Source organism: Argentina silus (genome assembly GCF_951799395.1).
Source record: "Argentina silus genome assembly, chromosome: 1".
Lineage (NCBI taxonomy): Eukaryota > Metazoa > Chordata > Actinopteri > Argentiniformes > Argentinidae > Argentina > Argentina silus.
Window position 1 is genome coordinate 35,914,540 of NC_139655.1, and position 15,021 is coordinate 35,929,560.

The window sequence follows — 15,021 nt, forward strand, 5'->3', positions numbered from 1 at the left end:
GTGGGAGCACCAGTCGAGGTGATAACGGTAACTCCCCTCATAAACAGGTAGAATCTTAAACACCTCTTGTGTAACCTGTTAAATCTAACCACCAAATAGTATTGCCTCAGTGGTAAAACCTCGAAAACTTAATAATTTTGCAACCCCCCAGAATGCTCTCTGTGGCTGTATTTGCATAATTTTAGCATTCAAATGGCCATTAATGACAACATTAATGATAACTGCTTGAATAAACAATTTGTTAATTGCCTTTATTAAGCTTGAACAAGGCATTGTGAATGCATTAAATCAGTTTTTTTAATGGCATGTTATTAGTTTATCCTTATTGTTAAGTGTTGTCCTTGGTAAAAGTGTTCTTTTACCCTTTTTCAAGAAAATGAGTTACTGCATGTACACAGGCACCGAAGAAGCATGCGCACACACACACGCACGCACGCACACACACACACGCGCACACACACACACACACACACACACACACACACACTTGCAGTCCCGATATGTCTCATTTCATTTCATCAGCAACATCGACTCTAACAGAGGTCATACTGTATAATAAATAACACCTCTATTGAATATAACATCACCGATTAATCTCTATTTTGTCTTAATACTCTTGTTTGTCTCTTAAAATGCTTTCATAAGTCACCTCACCCAACCCTTGTTCTCCCTCTCCCTCCAATAGACAGGAATATCAAGTTACACAGTGTCTAATGTGAACACCATTATATGTGCTATTCTAAGTAAGAAACACTGCTGCCCTCAGTAACATTGACCATACACAGACTAGTTCTGACAGTGTGGCATTTACCTATAGCATCATCTGACCTGATCTGACTTCTCTTTTCTTCATGTACAGAAACAGAAACCTAGTCTGCTCTAGTACAAGCAAATGCCTCCAAATTCGTTGGATGGAGCTTCATCATACAGCAGAACAATGACCCAAAACATACTGCCATAGAAACTAGGGAGTTTTTTCAGGGCCAAAAAGTGTAAAGTTCTTGACTGGCCAATTAAATCTTCAAATTTAAATCCAATTGAACATGCATTGAATTTCCTGATAATGAGATTTTAGGCATAAAGACCTCAAAACAAACAAAAACTGAAGATGGCTGCAGTACAGGCCTGGCAGAGCATCACCAGAGAAGATACCCAGTGTCTAGTGGGGTCAATGGGTCGCAGACTTCAGGCAGTTATTGCATGCAATGGATTGGCGACCAAATACTAAACATGAGTGCTTAATTTGGACATCATATGAATCTGTCCCATTACTTTTGGTGCCCTGAAATAAAGGGACTATGAATAAAAAGTGTTGTAATTTCTGACAATGATTCTTGACAATATATACTTTAACCCCATAGGAATTGTTTCATTTCAAATCAAATTTATGAAAAAGAAAACATGCTTCACTGTCCCATTACTTCTGCAGTTCAAGCAGCCTCAACACTGCTTGTTTCTAACTTCTGAAAATAAATAATTTTGTAAAGACTACAGATGACTTGAACTGAATTAAGTCAAATATCATATAATTCTAGTTACGTCTTTGTTTTCCATTCCAACATTTACATGTACCAGGCTTGTGGTAAGTTCATTAATGTGGGAATTATATATTAAGCTGTTCGGTTGAGAATGTAATGAGAGGACCTTGCTACTCCTGCTGTGTTGAATGTTGGTCAGTGAAATGGCTTCATCAAGCAGTTCGGAACAGACCTCCACAGCAACACTCACCTTGGTCTTATACAGGAAGTCCATGTAGCGTCTGCTAGCCTTCGCGATCACAGAGGGTGAGGATGCTAGCCGCTCGTCTCTAACATGAACATCACTAACTGAACGCTACGCTAGCAGGGAAAGCAATGTTGGCCCTCACCCAAACTTTGAGCAAGTTTCAAAAGCCTCTGGTCACATGACAAGTCTGACCTGGAAGTAGACCGGTGAGTGACCCAATGACCCTCAATATGTTACGTTTCAAAAATCCCTGTGCCAATTAACAGGCTGCCCTGGTATTCTACAAACGCAGAACACACGCACGCACGCACGCACACCCACACACACACACACACACCCACACACACACAGGTACATGCACACAAGCACAGTCTTGTGTAAACATCCACCTATAAAGACTACAGAAACACCAAGTTATCGTTAGTAATGTGGGAATGCTGTCATTGTGTCACAGGAATGAGCCACCGTGCCCGAGACTGGATGCTATACCATGTCAAACCATCACAACGTACTCAACGTACTCGAGGGAGACACTATTTGAGGTATCAAGTCGGCAATGTCACTGGTGATGCTGATCACAGCCTTCCACTACAATTGCAACCTGATTCATGACCGAATGTGTTCCCACACAGCCTTTGACAGTTAACTTTGATATTTGGCAATGCTGCTCTTTTGCCTCATGTCAAATTTGGATCACAAAACCTTTCAGACTCGTCCCTCGTCAGCAGTAAATGAAAGGTGTGTATGCAGAGTCCCCCCCCCCCTCCCTCCCCCCCATATGAGCATTAGGGATAAGTCAAAACTGGTTTAAGTCAAATCTGGACAGGAATGTTGGCATGTGCTTCCGTACCACCACATATCACCCATGTCTCAGAAGAATGGCTGGCACTGCCAAAACACAGAACAGCAGTCTCAAGCCTGTGTGTGTGTTAGTGTGTGTGTGTGTGTGTGTGTGTGTGTGTGTGTGTGTGTGTGCGCGTGTGTGTATAGGGTATTTGATTTGTTTATGACAGAGTAAAATACCAGTACCACTGAAACCCAAGTCAATTACAGAACACTAATAAGTTAAAAACAGTAGAAATACAAATGTAAAGTTAGCTAAGTTGTCATTTCATGTGGTAAAGAAAAACACCAGCATACTGAGTGCAATGTACAACAACAATGTACAATGTGTGTGGTAGAGATGTGAGACTCACAGCTGTGGAGGTGGAGGTGGCGGTGGCGGTGGCAGCAGCTGGGGGAACGTCGCTGGCATCCTGAGAGTCACTCATGGCTCCGTTTGGGGTCAGCTGGTCACGGCAGTGTGCAGTATAGTGTGGTGTAGTTGGCTGAGTCAGACTTTAGCCCTTTTCGCTCTCTTTCTGACTCATCAGGGGGCTTTTGAGCAGCATAACCTGAGAAAGAACAACATGTTTACGACAGTTAATGTTTTGAATAAAAGAAAAATAACAGAATTAATCTATTTCTTATTGCTTGATTAACCGGCAGTTTAATCGTGTGTGGATAATTAATTCATGCCTTTATTCCCTCATGTCGTACGCATATCTTATTTACATTCTACAGCCGCTGATACACAGCTGTATAGACATACATGAATAAATAAATGCCTAAATAAATGTATCAACCACTGAGTAGTTTGTTCTATTGAGATGCACCCTATGTTATATATGGGATCTATGGTCGACCCAACTGTCAGTGTGGTTTACATCAACAAGGTCACTGCTGCAATGTCAAAGGCATAGGAAAAGTACAGCCGCAGACTGAGAATGAGGAATGGATTGGAAGACGGTTGGTTTACAGATATCCCCTGACACTTCCTGGTAGGGATGCACACTATGATACTCCTGTAGTGTTATGATATTTGAATCGGATGGAGACAATAGATCAGCAGTTCTGCAGCTATTGCTGAATGAGCTGATCTAATGGGGAGAGCCAGGAGTTTTTTACAGACCCCTTGAGCTGAACAAGAAATACTCCAGTTATTCCTGGTCAGGTCACATGGTCAGGTAGACACCTGGCCATATTCACTGGGGCTTTTATTTGACAGCATTGTTCATGTTCAGATGTGTTGTTATTTCTAACTATTAGTATTTTTATTTGCGTGAGGTGTGCTTCATCGATGCTGATCCAGGTGTTAGATGCAACAGTAGGGATGTGTGCCATTCTATTAATGGAACATTAGCCAAGATTAATTCATTTCTAATTCAGTGATATGAAGCTGAAAGCCCTCAAAGACAGAGGCAGACAGACTCAAACAAACATATCCATGCACGCACACACACACACACACACGCATGCACACGCACGCATGCCTGCACACACATAGACACACACACACACACACACACACACACATAGACACACACACACACACACACACACACACACACACACACACACACACACACACACACACACACACACACACACACACACACACACACACACACACACACACACACACACACACACACACACACACACACACCTGTCCAAGCAGTTCTTGAATTCATTTTTGATTGAATGTGTATAGCCCATAGAACACAAAGGGACTTTTAGTTCCTCTCTGACAGGGACTGTCTTGCTTCCCTGGCACCACATTCCTCATCAATTCAAAATGAGCTTAATCATATCAAAGAGCCTAAAAATAAAAAAACTCAGCAGCCAGCACTTAAACAAAGAGAAGGCAAAAGGCATGAGGGAGATTACGGCGCCGCATGTACTCTTTGCCTTTGTTGTTGTTGTTTTAGGGAAGGGGGGGCAGGGGTCAATCCAGAGTGGACATTCAGAGACGGTGATCCAGGCACTAATGCCTGACACAGTCTGTGTTACACAACCAAGGATTACAAGATGAAAAATGTTTGTGAGAAAAGATTATGTTGTGAAGCGTAATAGTGACTAGTGTAGGCATGGAAGGGTATCAGGGGTTTGGTTCTGACCTTAGTAGGAATGTAAGGTCATGGGAAGGATACTGGTACCCTGAAGCTAGTTGCATGGTAACAATAACAGTTTAACTTTTGGGAGTGCAGCTCAAAGACAAGGATACTGATGAGAGTGAGAATAGCTATGAATTGTATAATGCACTGCTGACATCTGAACGTTGTATTGGTTTATTGTTCATTTTAAAAAATAAATAAAATGAAAAAAAAAAACGTAAAGGTTTCACATTTTGGCTGCAATGCGGTCACTACGGGTTGGGCGCTGGAGCAGGTTCAGTACATTTGTACCAGCCTGATCACATCAACAATTTTTTTTACCATATCCCACTTAAGTAATGTCCCAGAATGTTTAAAGATGCTTTTATAGGAGATGGGTTTGGGGTGGAGGAGAGCCTATAAGCAAGAATTGCAACCTGAACGATGCAAGTTCAAGTCGGCTTTGGGGCATTTTAGTGCTTTTGTTTGTTATTGTTGCTAATGCTAATGTTACTAATGTCGTCCCCTGACAACTTACCCTAACCACTCGAAGTGAATGCCTAACCCTAACCCTAACCTTAAAGTTAAAGTTAATGTCTAACCGTCTAGCCAAATACTGCCTAACCGTCACATAACTCGTTGCTAACTCAGTGCAGGGTCACATGTAAACATCTTTACAATTTGGGGGTAGATTATTTACAAACGATATTGTACAAATGATTGAAGAGATCACATTGTTTGTACAGTATATCTAAGACCTGACACGGACACAAATAACAGCAGCGCTAACCCGGGATACAGTGTGCACAATCCTGAAGTACCTGTCAGCACAGTAATTTAACCTGCTACACCAGAAACATGTAACTCACATGTAGATGCAGAATAAATTGCCCTCCCAGTCTGTTTCCGCAAGGAACTTCAAATGTATCAATGATGACATTGAACTTGTTGTTTTGTGTTGAGAATCCTGTCAAGTCGGACTATCTTCGCGTTGGGGTTTGCCCTTTACCTTTACCTCCAAATATAAACAAGGACTGTATTTCAGTTTGTTTCAAACTTTCAAACAGGTTGTCAAACAGCTATTGTACGCATGTACTACTATTATCAATGTTTGTATTACACTCCCACACTATGAAGCTGAGTGAATATGTTTTTAAGCACCCAAAAAGCATTGAAACCTATCATTTCAGGCACTTTGTATGGTGTTTATGAGTGGATCTGAGAAAAATGGATTCCCAAGCCTCATTTTACATTGCTGCTACAGCAGCCAGGCAATATCTACGCTTTACGCACATGCTGGTGTAGCAGGTGACATTAATACAATATATCAACTCTGTGTCACGCTAGTCTCACGGACATGGATTTCACGCACTTGGTGTAGCAGGGCTGTAAAACACACCATGTTAGCTGTTAGAGCCTAAATCCTGTTAGCAAACTGGGGTGATATAACAGAAATGCTTATCGGTTAGTGTGTGGCCAATCCAGCCTGCGATGATTCATCTGTCTTGTCTGGCAGCAGAGTGGGGGTGAAGTTGCCCCTAGACACTGATTTAAGGTCAGGTTTATGTTTCCCTTCCTAGTGAGTCTTCCAGACAGAGATTTCGCATTAGTTACAAACTAATTGAGCCAATACATTTTCTATGGAGATTATGTTGACCAATGACAGGGACAATGGAGTGTTAAACGTTTAAAAGAGAGTAAGTAGGAAATAGAGGGCACTGTTAGCATTTCCCATCGAACATCTAGTAAAACTAACCGCTAGCAGAAGTTGCTATTGACTATCAACCCTCTTGTTACATGTCTTGACCATTCTGTACTTGCTGCTACAGTCTCTACTGGTAGGCATGTGCCCTCCATTCATTCATACAACTTGATATAATATACTGTATATGTCACTGTTTATGTTAGTGAGAAAACACATTTGTTTTATGATATAATTAAGGTTGTTGTCGAGCAGTTTCTTTACAAAAGTCCCTCTATTGAGAACCTTGTCTCCTTGTAAACTACACTCCAATATTAGCTGTTAGCAGCGTTACCCCAGCATGCTAAAAGTCTCGCCTCTTGGTTCCATCCACTTTGGTTGAAATTAGTAGAAGTTTTGACGCATGCGTAGTACGTACTTCATATGCGTCCATGTTTCTGTGTGGCCGTTCCCTAATGGTTGAGGTTAGGATTGAAGCTAAAATGCTCTTGGATCTGAGCCCACAGAGATCTATGCCCTGAGATCTGGCAAAGACTTGAGAAAGGGATTTCTGACATCGGCTGATCTTGATGTCCTGCTTTTAATAACTGGTGGTAGAGAAGTGATGTCCTGCTTTTAATAACTGGTGGTAGAGAAGTGATGTCCTGCTTTTAATAACTGGTGGTAGAGAAGTGATGTCCTGCTTTTAATAACTGGTGGTAGAGAAGTGATGTCCTGCTTTTAATAACTGGTGGTAGAGAAGTGATGTCCTGCTTTTAATAACTGGTGGTAGAGAAGCACTGTGTGGGGCCTGGTGGGGGGCATAACAACTATGATGCTTATCTACAGGTCCTCATCACCTGAGAAGTCTCAAGGTGTACAGAACACAAACATTTATGAAGGGCATTGACAAACTGTATCTGAGGCAAAGTTGTAGAATACCAGAGAATCTATACCAGGGGTGCCCACACTTTTTCGGCTTGCGAGCTACTTTCAAAATGACCAGGTCAAAATGATCTACCTACATTAAATGCTAAATATATATTGCGAAATATATACATGCGAATGCATGGTGACCCATAGAAGAGAAGCGATCTCAGACTGGTCAATCAAGTGGCGCACTCACACTGGCTCAATTGCCTCGTACCGTGCTGAAGCACAAATGTCCGTCGTAAAAAAAAAAAATCACGCGTGATTTTTTTAATGTCAAGCGATCGACCCGCACTACTCTCGCGATCGACCGGGCGATCGTAATCGAGGTATTGGGCACCCCTGATCTATACAGTATACTCTAAAGGAGTCCTCCCACTCCTGCAAAACATATTCTGTAATATGGATACATATTCTGTAATATGGATATATATATATATATATATATATATATATATCTCTGTATTTCCCTATATATATTTCCATATATATATTTTTCGAAAGCCATTTAAAAAAAAAAAAAATCTCCATGTATTTTCCCTTACTCTCTTTAGCACCCCCTGCTGGTACAAAATATAATGTTTTGCAGAAGTAGGAGTTCTCCTGTATATAGATTCTCTGCTAATACTAGTCCAGCATGAATAAGGCTTACACTGTGTCCATATGAAATTACATAGATTTCTCACAATGAATTAACCACATCCACTCGCATTTCCTACCAATTTAGCTTTTAACACATAAAATATTTGCGATTGATTACTTGTACCAGTGTATCATATTGTGTCCATTCATATTCAATGCTAATTTACTCATATGGGATGTTACCTCTGATAAATACCCACAACAGGGAAGAGAAAACTGCATGATTAACTGGTTTAGCTCTCCTGTTTCCAGCTAGGCTGCTCCCCTCTCTTTCTGTATGACTCAAGGTAGCAGAGGACAGAGTGACTCAGCACAGACCACATCTGATATTCAGGAACTCAGCACCAGACTCTGTATCAGACAGTGAGTCCTGATGCTGATGTGAAATGGCCTGAATAAAGGTGGTAAGACACCCATGAAATGATGTTCAATTGATTAAAGGCTTTGATGGTGCAGGTTAGGGTCCATCACTGTCAGAGAGATGTGGCTTTATCTTAAATGGAATTAAGGATTGTAGATTTAAAGTGGTAGCAGACACTCAAATTTGCAGTACTGTCTGCACCAACTGATACTTGTGCAATTCCCCCAACATGGTGCAATTCCCTCAAAAATGTTCATGATTAAACAAATGAAGGCACATTAAGTAGGTGCACATTCTAACAGGAGATGAATAATGGCCAACTGAAATATTACAGATATTCTCCAATTAACATCAATACAAAAGTTACACTAACTCAGCCCTTAGGAAGAAAAGTCAGTTATTGTGCAACTTCCAATTCACCAAGCTTGGCTCAAATATTTGATCAAGCTACTGTAACCAACAAGCTATCCTAATTACTTGGTGACAAAATACCAAGCCTCGGCCAAAAACAAAATCAGGTGAGAAAATTCATACTGTGGTTGTTGCTATGCTCCATTTAGCTTCCATCCACCTTGGCTGAACGCTCAAGGATGGAAAGAATGCAGAAACACCATGAGCCACTTATGCCACTTGAACACTCATTCACTGGCTGTATGCTGGATGTACGGTCCTGAATAGTGGCTGGAGAGGTAAATTATACCTGGATGCCAAAGTATCTTGTAGCACAGTTGTTTTATAGTTATGTAATACAGTATGTTGTACAGTATAGGAAACAAGGATAGGATTAGAGCGGCAGCTACTACACAATTTATAAACCAATGTTAGCAAATGAGGAGACACAAACCCATTACAAATTATGAAAGCATATGTTTGTTCATTATGGGGCAAATTATCAACACGGTCAATGCAACTATAACCATACTCTGTACAAGAAAGCCAGGATATACTTTTTTAAGTTGTTTCCTAAGCAACTTAATAAGGAATAAGCATTAGTGAAACTAGACAGTTCCCCCGAGAAATCTCTCACAAATTGCCGATGTCATGGATTGAAAAGATCTATAAGACCTTACCATTGAGAGAGAGAGAGAGGGAGAAAGAGAGAGAGAGAGATCACAAAAAAGGAGACAGATACTTTAGTGCTTCTTTAAAGCTAAATCCCATGCTGAGAGCTCAGTACCAACTACAAAAGAGCAATACACTTCCTATACACTCCTTAGTACTTGTGTGTTTTAACCCCCTCCTCACTTCTCACAGAGTCAAAACAGCTAGTGCAAGAACGCTTAGTGTTATCATTATTTTTTCTCAACCGAGAGGAATCATCAACCCCCCCCACCCCCAGTAGAGACACAGACAGCAGCACAGCTAACCTTAACAAGAAACCCTCTGTGCCTCCCTCTCTGTGACATGGTGACATAACTACTGTTGGAAGATTCACCTGTGAAAAGGCAGACATACTTCTTCACTAAGAACCCAGAGTCAGGAAGGAGAGTAGAAGAGAAAAGGGCTAAAAACTGATATGAACATTTCTGTCATGTGGAGGATGCTCTTATCCAAAGAGACTCATAGTACATGTCCACCACATGAGCACAACGATAGCATAAAAAGACACAGAATTACAGCAAATTCCTAAAAGTACAGGGTTTAGCTGAGTGACACTGGCGATGCTATAATGAAATTGAGCGCAAGATAATGTCCAAAATGCGTGAAAAGACAAACCAGTGTATGAAGTCTGAATGGCTAGTTTGTGAGCTCACAGCTGGCGACAACACCAAGGTGAATGGAGTCAACAATCAGTGTGTGTGTGTGTGTGTGTGTGTGTAAGTGAGAGAGTGAGAGAAACACTAAGCTTACCTCAGCGTGCTTACTGCAAAGAGCTCCCAGCAACGGCAGACATCGTAGCGCAGAGTCAAAATCCACTGTGACTTCAGACAGGCAGGGAGCAGAGAGAGAGAGAGAGAGCAGAGAGGAGAGAGAGGGAGGGAGAGTGTGTGTGTGTGTGTATGAGAGAGAGAAAGAGCAGGGCTGAAGAGAGAGGGCGAGGGCAAGAGAGAGAGAGAGCAGAGAAACCAAGGTTAGTGCTGTATTCCTCTCTTAGCTCTCTGAGCACACGCTCTTCCTGTCACAATCACTCTGTAGAACCCCTTGAGAACCAAATAATATTTCAAGCCCTCGCCCAACTTCCATCTCCTCTCGATTAGGTTCCCTCCTCTAGCCCTCTGACAAGTACATGAGCTGGGGAGATGACTCGGCAATAAGGACACACACACACACACACACACACACACACACACACACACACACACACACACACACACACGTGAGTTGTATGTATTAACTCAGATGTATTGTTAAACATGACAGAGTAACCCACAGAAATACATGCCAAGAGACTTTGACATTGAAAAACACTCTCCACAACCCAGAATCCATTCAGTAAACTCTGTGTCAACAAGATGTTGACATGGTTATAGAATACGTACGTAGATGTAAGATACTGTTCCTGAAACGGTTCTAAAGTCAAGACAGACTGACTGATGGGTTACAATTTGAAGAAGGCCAGGGAGATTATATGATCCCTGATATCACTATGTGTCCCACACCCACACTGTCAAAAGGGGCCTTGACTACTTGACTCCATGTCATGGGAGTACACAGACACTCAGACACACACACACATGCAAAGTGGGACCTTGACTGCTCGCGTCAGTCAAGCACACAGACAGCGGTGATCTCAAGCCATGAATGTGGTTTCCATGGTGACAGACAGAGCCAGGCTGGTCCCACTTGGCTTGGTGATACGTGTGACCAAGGGACACAATTGACATGACATCGTCCTAGTCGCATGTATGGTAATTAGTCCATGATACAGCATTACACTGTTTCACAGATAACTGTGCCGAGCTTGAGGTGTTCTGTCCATTGCCGATCCATTCAAACATACTTGGCACATTGAACTCATTGTTTTTATAGTGAAATATTAATTGGCCAAGACAATGGCACCACACATTCATTCCTTCCTACTGGAGTCCTGCCCTGTGCTCTGCCTTTTCACTTCCTAAAACTTCAGACCATGAATTATCTACTGTGTGTCAAACTTCAGTGCTTTTTGCACAAGCAATTCTTACACAAATCTACACCTTAGCTGTGTAATTAGTGAGGTGAAAGTGAGCTCAGAACAAGCCTGCCTACTGACACCAAACCAAAAATGGGCTTCACACAATCTGTGTTTCTGCAAAACTGCATTAAGCCAGAGTCACACCGACTTCTTGTGTAATCTTCTCACTCCTATTCAATCCCTTACAATCCTATATAGGCTCTTCTGGAAACTGCCCTGAATGGGCCCTCAGCTTTAGCCTATACAGTACCATTCCATGTCTCACTGGACCATGGTGGGCATCTTTAAACCAATTTTAATAGCATATCCACATTGGCATCATCCATTACATAGCAGCAAGCAAAGGTGAAATATGTATGAGCCATAAGTATGAGCCATAAGTATGAGCCATGTATGAGCCATAAGTAGATGTTATCATGTATTTTCGAGAAGCTGCAGTGCATCTGGCCTTGCATATGCCACCCATCTACTGCTTAAACCCAAATGAAAACTCAACCAATAGGACAATATGTGAAGTGTATCACAAGCGAACTCAACAGCCCAGTTTTCAAGCCCACAATACTTGCATCTGAATTCAAAAGGCTGTGTCTGTAATTATCCATACGAATCGGCAACCTCCATATACAAGCCCTGCATAAGTAATGGGACAGTGGAGCCCCCACTGTGGACAGACGAGATGCTTTTCGCCTATGTCTCGAGGTGTTTCGCCCAGCCAGGAATGTCTTGTACTGAATGTGTTTGAGGCTACTTGGTCTCATGGCCTCCTTGATTGTGGTAGTCCTGCTTGGCCTCCTTTTAATCTATAGACCTATGGGTTAGCCCGTGAACAGGGCTTAGCCCCAAACATGATAACCATGATTCAGGGTGCTGGAGCCCCCTCCACAGCGAGTCGACACAACCTCAAGGGGAAGACGTTTGAGGGTTGTTTTGAGAGGCGTGGTGTGGTGCCTTTTCAGTGCTTCACTACCACAGCCATCTCCTTCTTACAGGACCTGCCATTAAAAGGCTACCTGGTCGCCATCCGGTCCGGTATGTCATGTTGGTCCTGGTGAAACTACTACAGGGGGACACCCCCTTGTCCGTCGTTTTGTGAAGGGAGCACGCTGCATCCGTCCTGTCTCCATGTCACCTGTCCCATTTGGGACTTGTCCCTGGTTCTTGATGCAATTACGAGCACTCGATCGAGCTTTTGGTGACCATCAACTTTGAGACTTTGCCTTATAAGACAGCTTTGTTGCTAGCCTTGACCACAGTCAAGCGCGGTAGCGACCTCCATGCACTCTCGGTTTATCCTCAATGCACTCAGTTTGCCCCTTACGGGTTACGGTCCTAAAGCTGCATTTGTTCTCAAAGTCATTTCTATGATGTGCAATAGTCCTTCCATCCCCCACCGCTTCTTCTCCAGAAGATGGCGTCTGAAGACTCAGTGCACGCACTATGCATTTACAAGGACATTCATGAGGTGTTCAGAGGGTGTGATCAATTGTTTGTGTGTTTCACAGGGTAGGGCACTATCCAAACAGCATCTTCTCGTTGTGTAGTGGAGGTGTATAGTTCTAAAAGCCTGCAGCTCCCTTTGGGAGTCATGGTGCATTCCACTAGGAATTGCTACGTCTTGGGCTCTGTTCAAGGGCATCTCTGTTTCTGAGATTTGTGCTGCAGCCAGTTGGGCTCCTCCTCTCACTTTCATGAGATTCTACCGCCTGGATGTCACTGCACCTTTTTTGGCACATACAGTCCTTGGCACTGAAACTGAGTAGGGTGAACTAGGTACATTTCCACATACTCACTCAGGTTTTCTGTACGGGCTTTGGCAATAGGGGGAGATGGGCCATAGTGAGATGTCGAACTGACTGAGTCAACTGAAAAAGGACTTTGGGTTACAGTATGTAACCCTGGTTCTCTGAAGGAGATGAGGGAGACATCTCACCAGATTGCCTCTCCTTTACGGGCCTGTGAAGGGGTGGTTCACAGAATGAAATGTGCGCGCTGTGCATGAGCTTTTATAAGCTGGGCTGGAGCGGGGTCAGCCATGCAAAGTGCTCCCGGCCTGTTCCAGGCGTGATTGAATAGGGTTTCAGCAAATAGGGTACACAGGGGTGCATATCCCAAGATGTCTCCATCATCTCCTTCAGTGTATCGGGGTTACATATCGTAAACCAAAGTTTTCCAGGATTTGACCTTCCCAAGCTGTCACAGGTGTCACTTTGCTACACCAGACAAGGGAGGAAAATCAAATGCTTGCAGAGAGAACAAACAACAATAAAACTTATACTATAAAAAATATACCGTCAGAATGTAAATATGAGAAGATAGTGCTTTACCCGTTATCAGCTGTCTGGAATGATGCAGAAGCAGGGTTAGTCGGTGTGTACACATTCCAAAAGGCAGTTTTTGTCTTCACATGCCATCCCCTTCCCTGGTAGAAGGGTTTTAAAAATGTGTATAACGGAGGAACGCCTTAGTTCAATGTGGCAGAAGAATAACATTGGAGATCCCCAACTAACTACATTGGCTCAGGCCTCAGTTCATCCAAATGGAATCAGTGCAGACAAGCAGGGAATATTAAACTTTCAATGGAGCTTATCTATTGGACATGTCTTTATTCCAGGAGAGGGCTTTATCTGGGTCCGGGAAATAAACTCTCTAACCCAATGTCATGGGTGCAGGACAGAGATTTCATTAGCTATGCCTGATGAGAAGAGTACAACACATTGTAGATGGAAAGATGACAAACCATGCAGGGTTTTCAATATCAATCACATCTTGCAGTTGCCGCTGGTGGAAACAAACTTGCAAAGTTGTGGCACACCACTGCTGTAATGCGAGGAATGATACACCAGTGTTCTTTCAAGGTCAACCTATTTCTCTTTTATCAATTGAATGAATCTCAGGCAGGAATTAAAAATCATAAAAAAGTCCTAGGTCACTAGAATTTGAACTGTATCCAATACAGATGATGAGTTCATATAAAGATTGAGCAGGTTTATCGATGAGGATATGTGACTGCTTTCAACTCTGACTGCAGCAAACAGGAATGACCTAAACTACCTTGCCAAAACAAAGCCCAAATGTTAATCTCAGAGCTGTCTGTCCAACTGCTATAGATACTGTGTGTCTATGATCTGTGTACGGATTAGTGGTCTTTTTTATGTATATATATGTTAATTTGTTGAAATTATTATTGTTGTTGTTTGTTTGTTTGTTTGTTTGTTTGTTTTGGTATCTGTTAGTCATGTAATTTACTCCCTTGTGTCTATTATTTGTTTGCCTTGTACTCTTGTTTGACAAATCTGTTTTTTCCCTACTCTGTAAAAGCCACAAAAGTGAATACAAATAATAAAAGGTTGCTCATCACTTGAGCATGACTCACTCTGTTACAGTCTAGCATTCAACACCACAATTAATTAACACTTAGTAACATATCTACAGAACAACACTCATCAACATCTCCTAAAAAGCATTGTTATCACAAGTAAGAGGTAATACATTATCTCACAATTATGAATAGTATTTTAGAACATAAATGATAGTGATGTAGCAAGTGACTCAACATGCTTGAAAACCGAGGAGAACATTATCAATGTTAATTCAAATTTTACACATCTTACACGATCTTGTAAAAAAAAAAAGCTAAGTACATAGGGCCAAT

The 15,021-nt window shown here is 42.2% G+C and overlaps 1 protein-coding gene across 1 annotated transcript in view; it reads right to left on the reverse strand.

Moving 5' to 3' along the window:
• The window catches only part of slc4a2a (solute carrier family 4 member 2a), a gene marked incomplete at both ends in the record, with an annotated part of 32,240 nt that extends 29,244 nt beyond the window's left edge, over positions 1 to 2,996 (reverse strand). Inside the window, one exon of the mRNA XM_083690260.1 lies at positions 2,922 to 2,996. Within this exon, the coding sequence (XP_083546386.1) occupies positions 2,922 to 2,996 (75 nt within the window). The remainder of the gene's footprint in view (positions 1 to 2,921) is intronic.
• Positions 2,997 to 15,021: the final 12,025 nt, after the last annotated feature.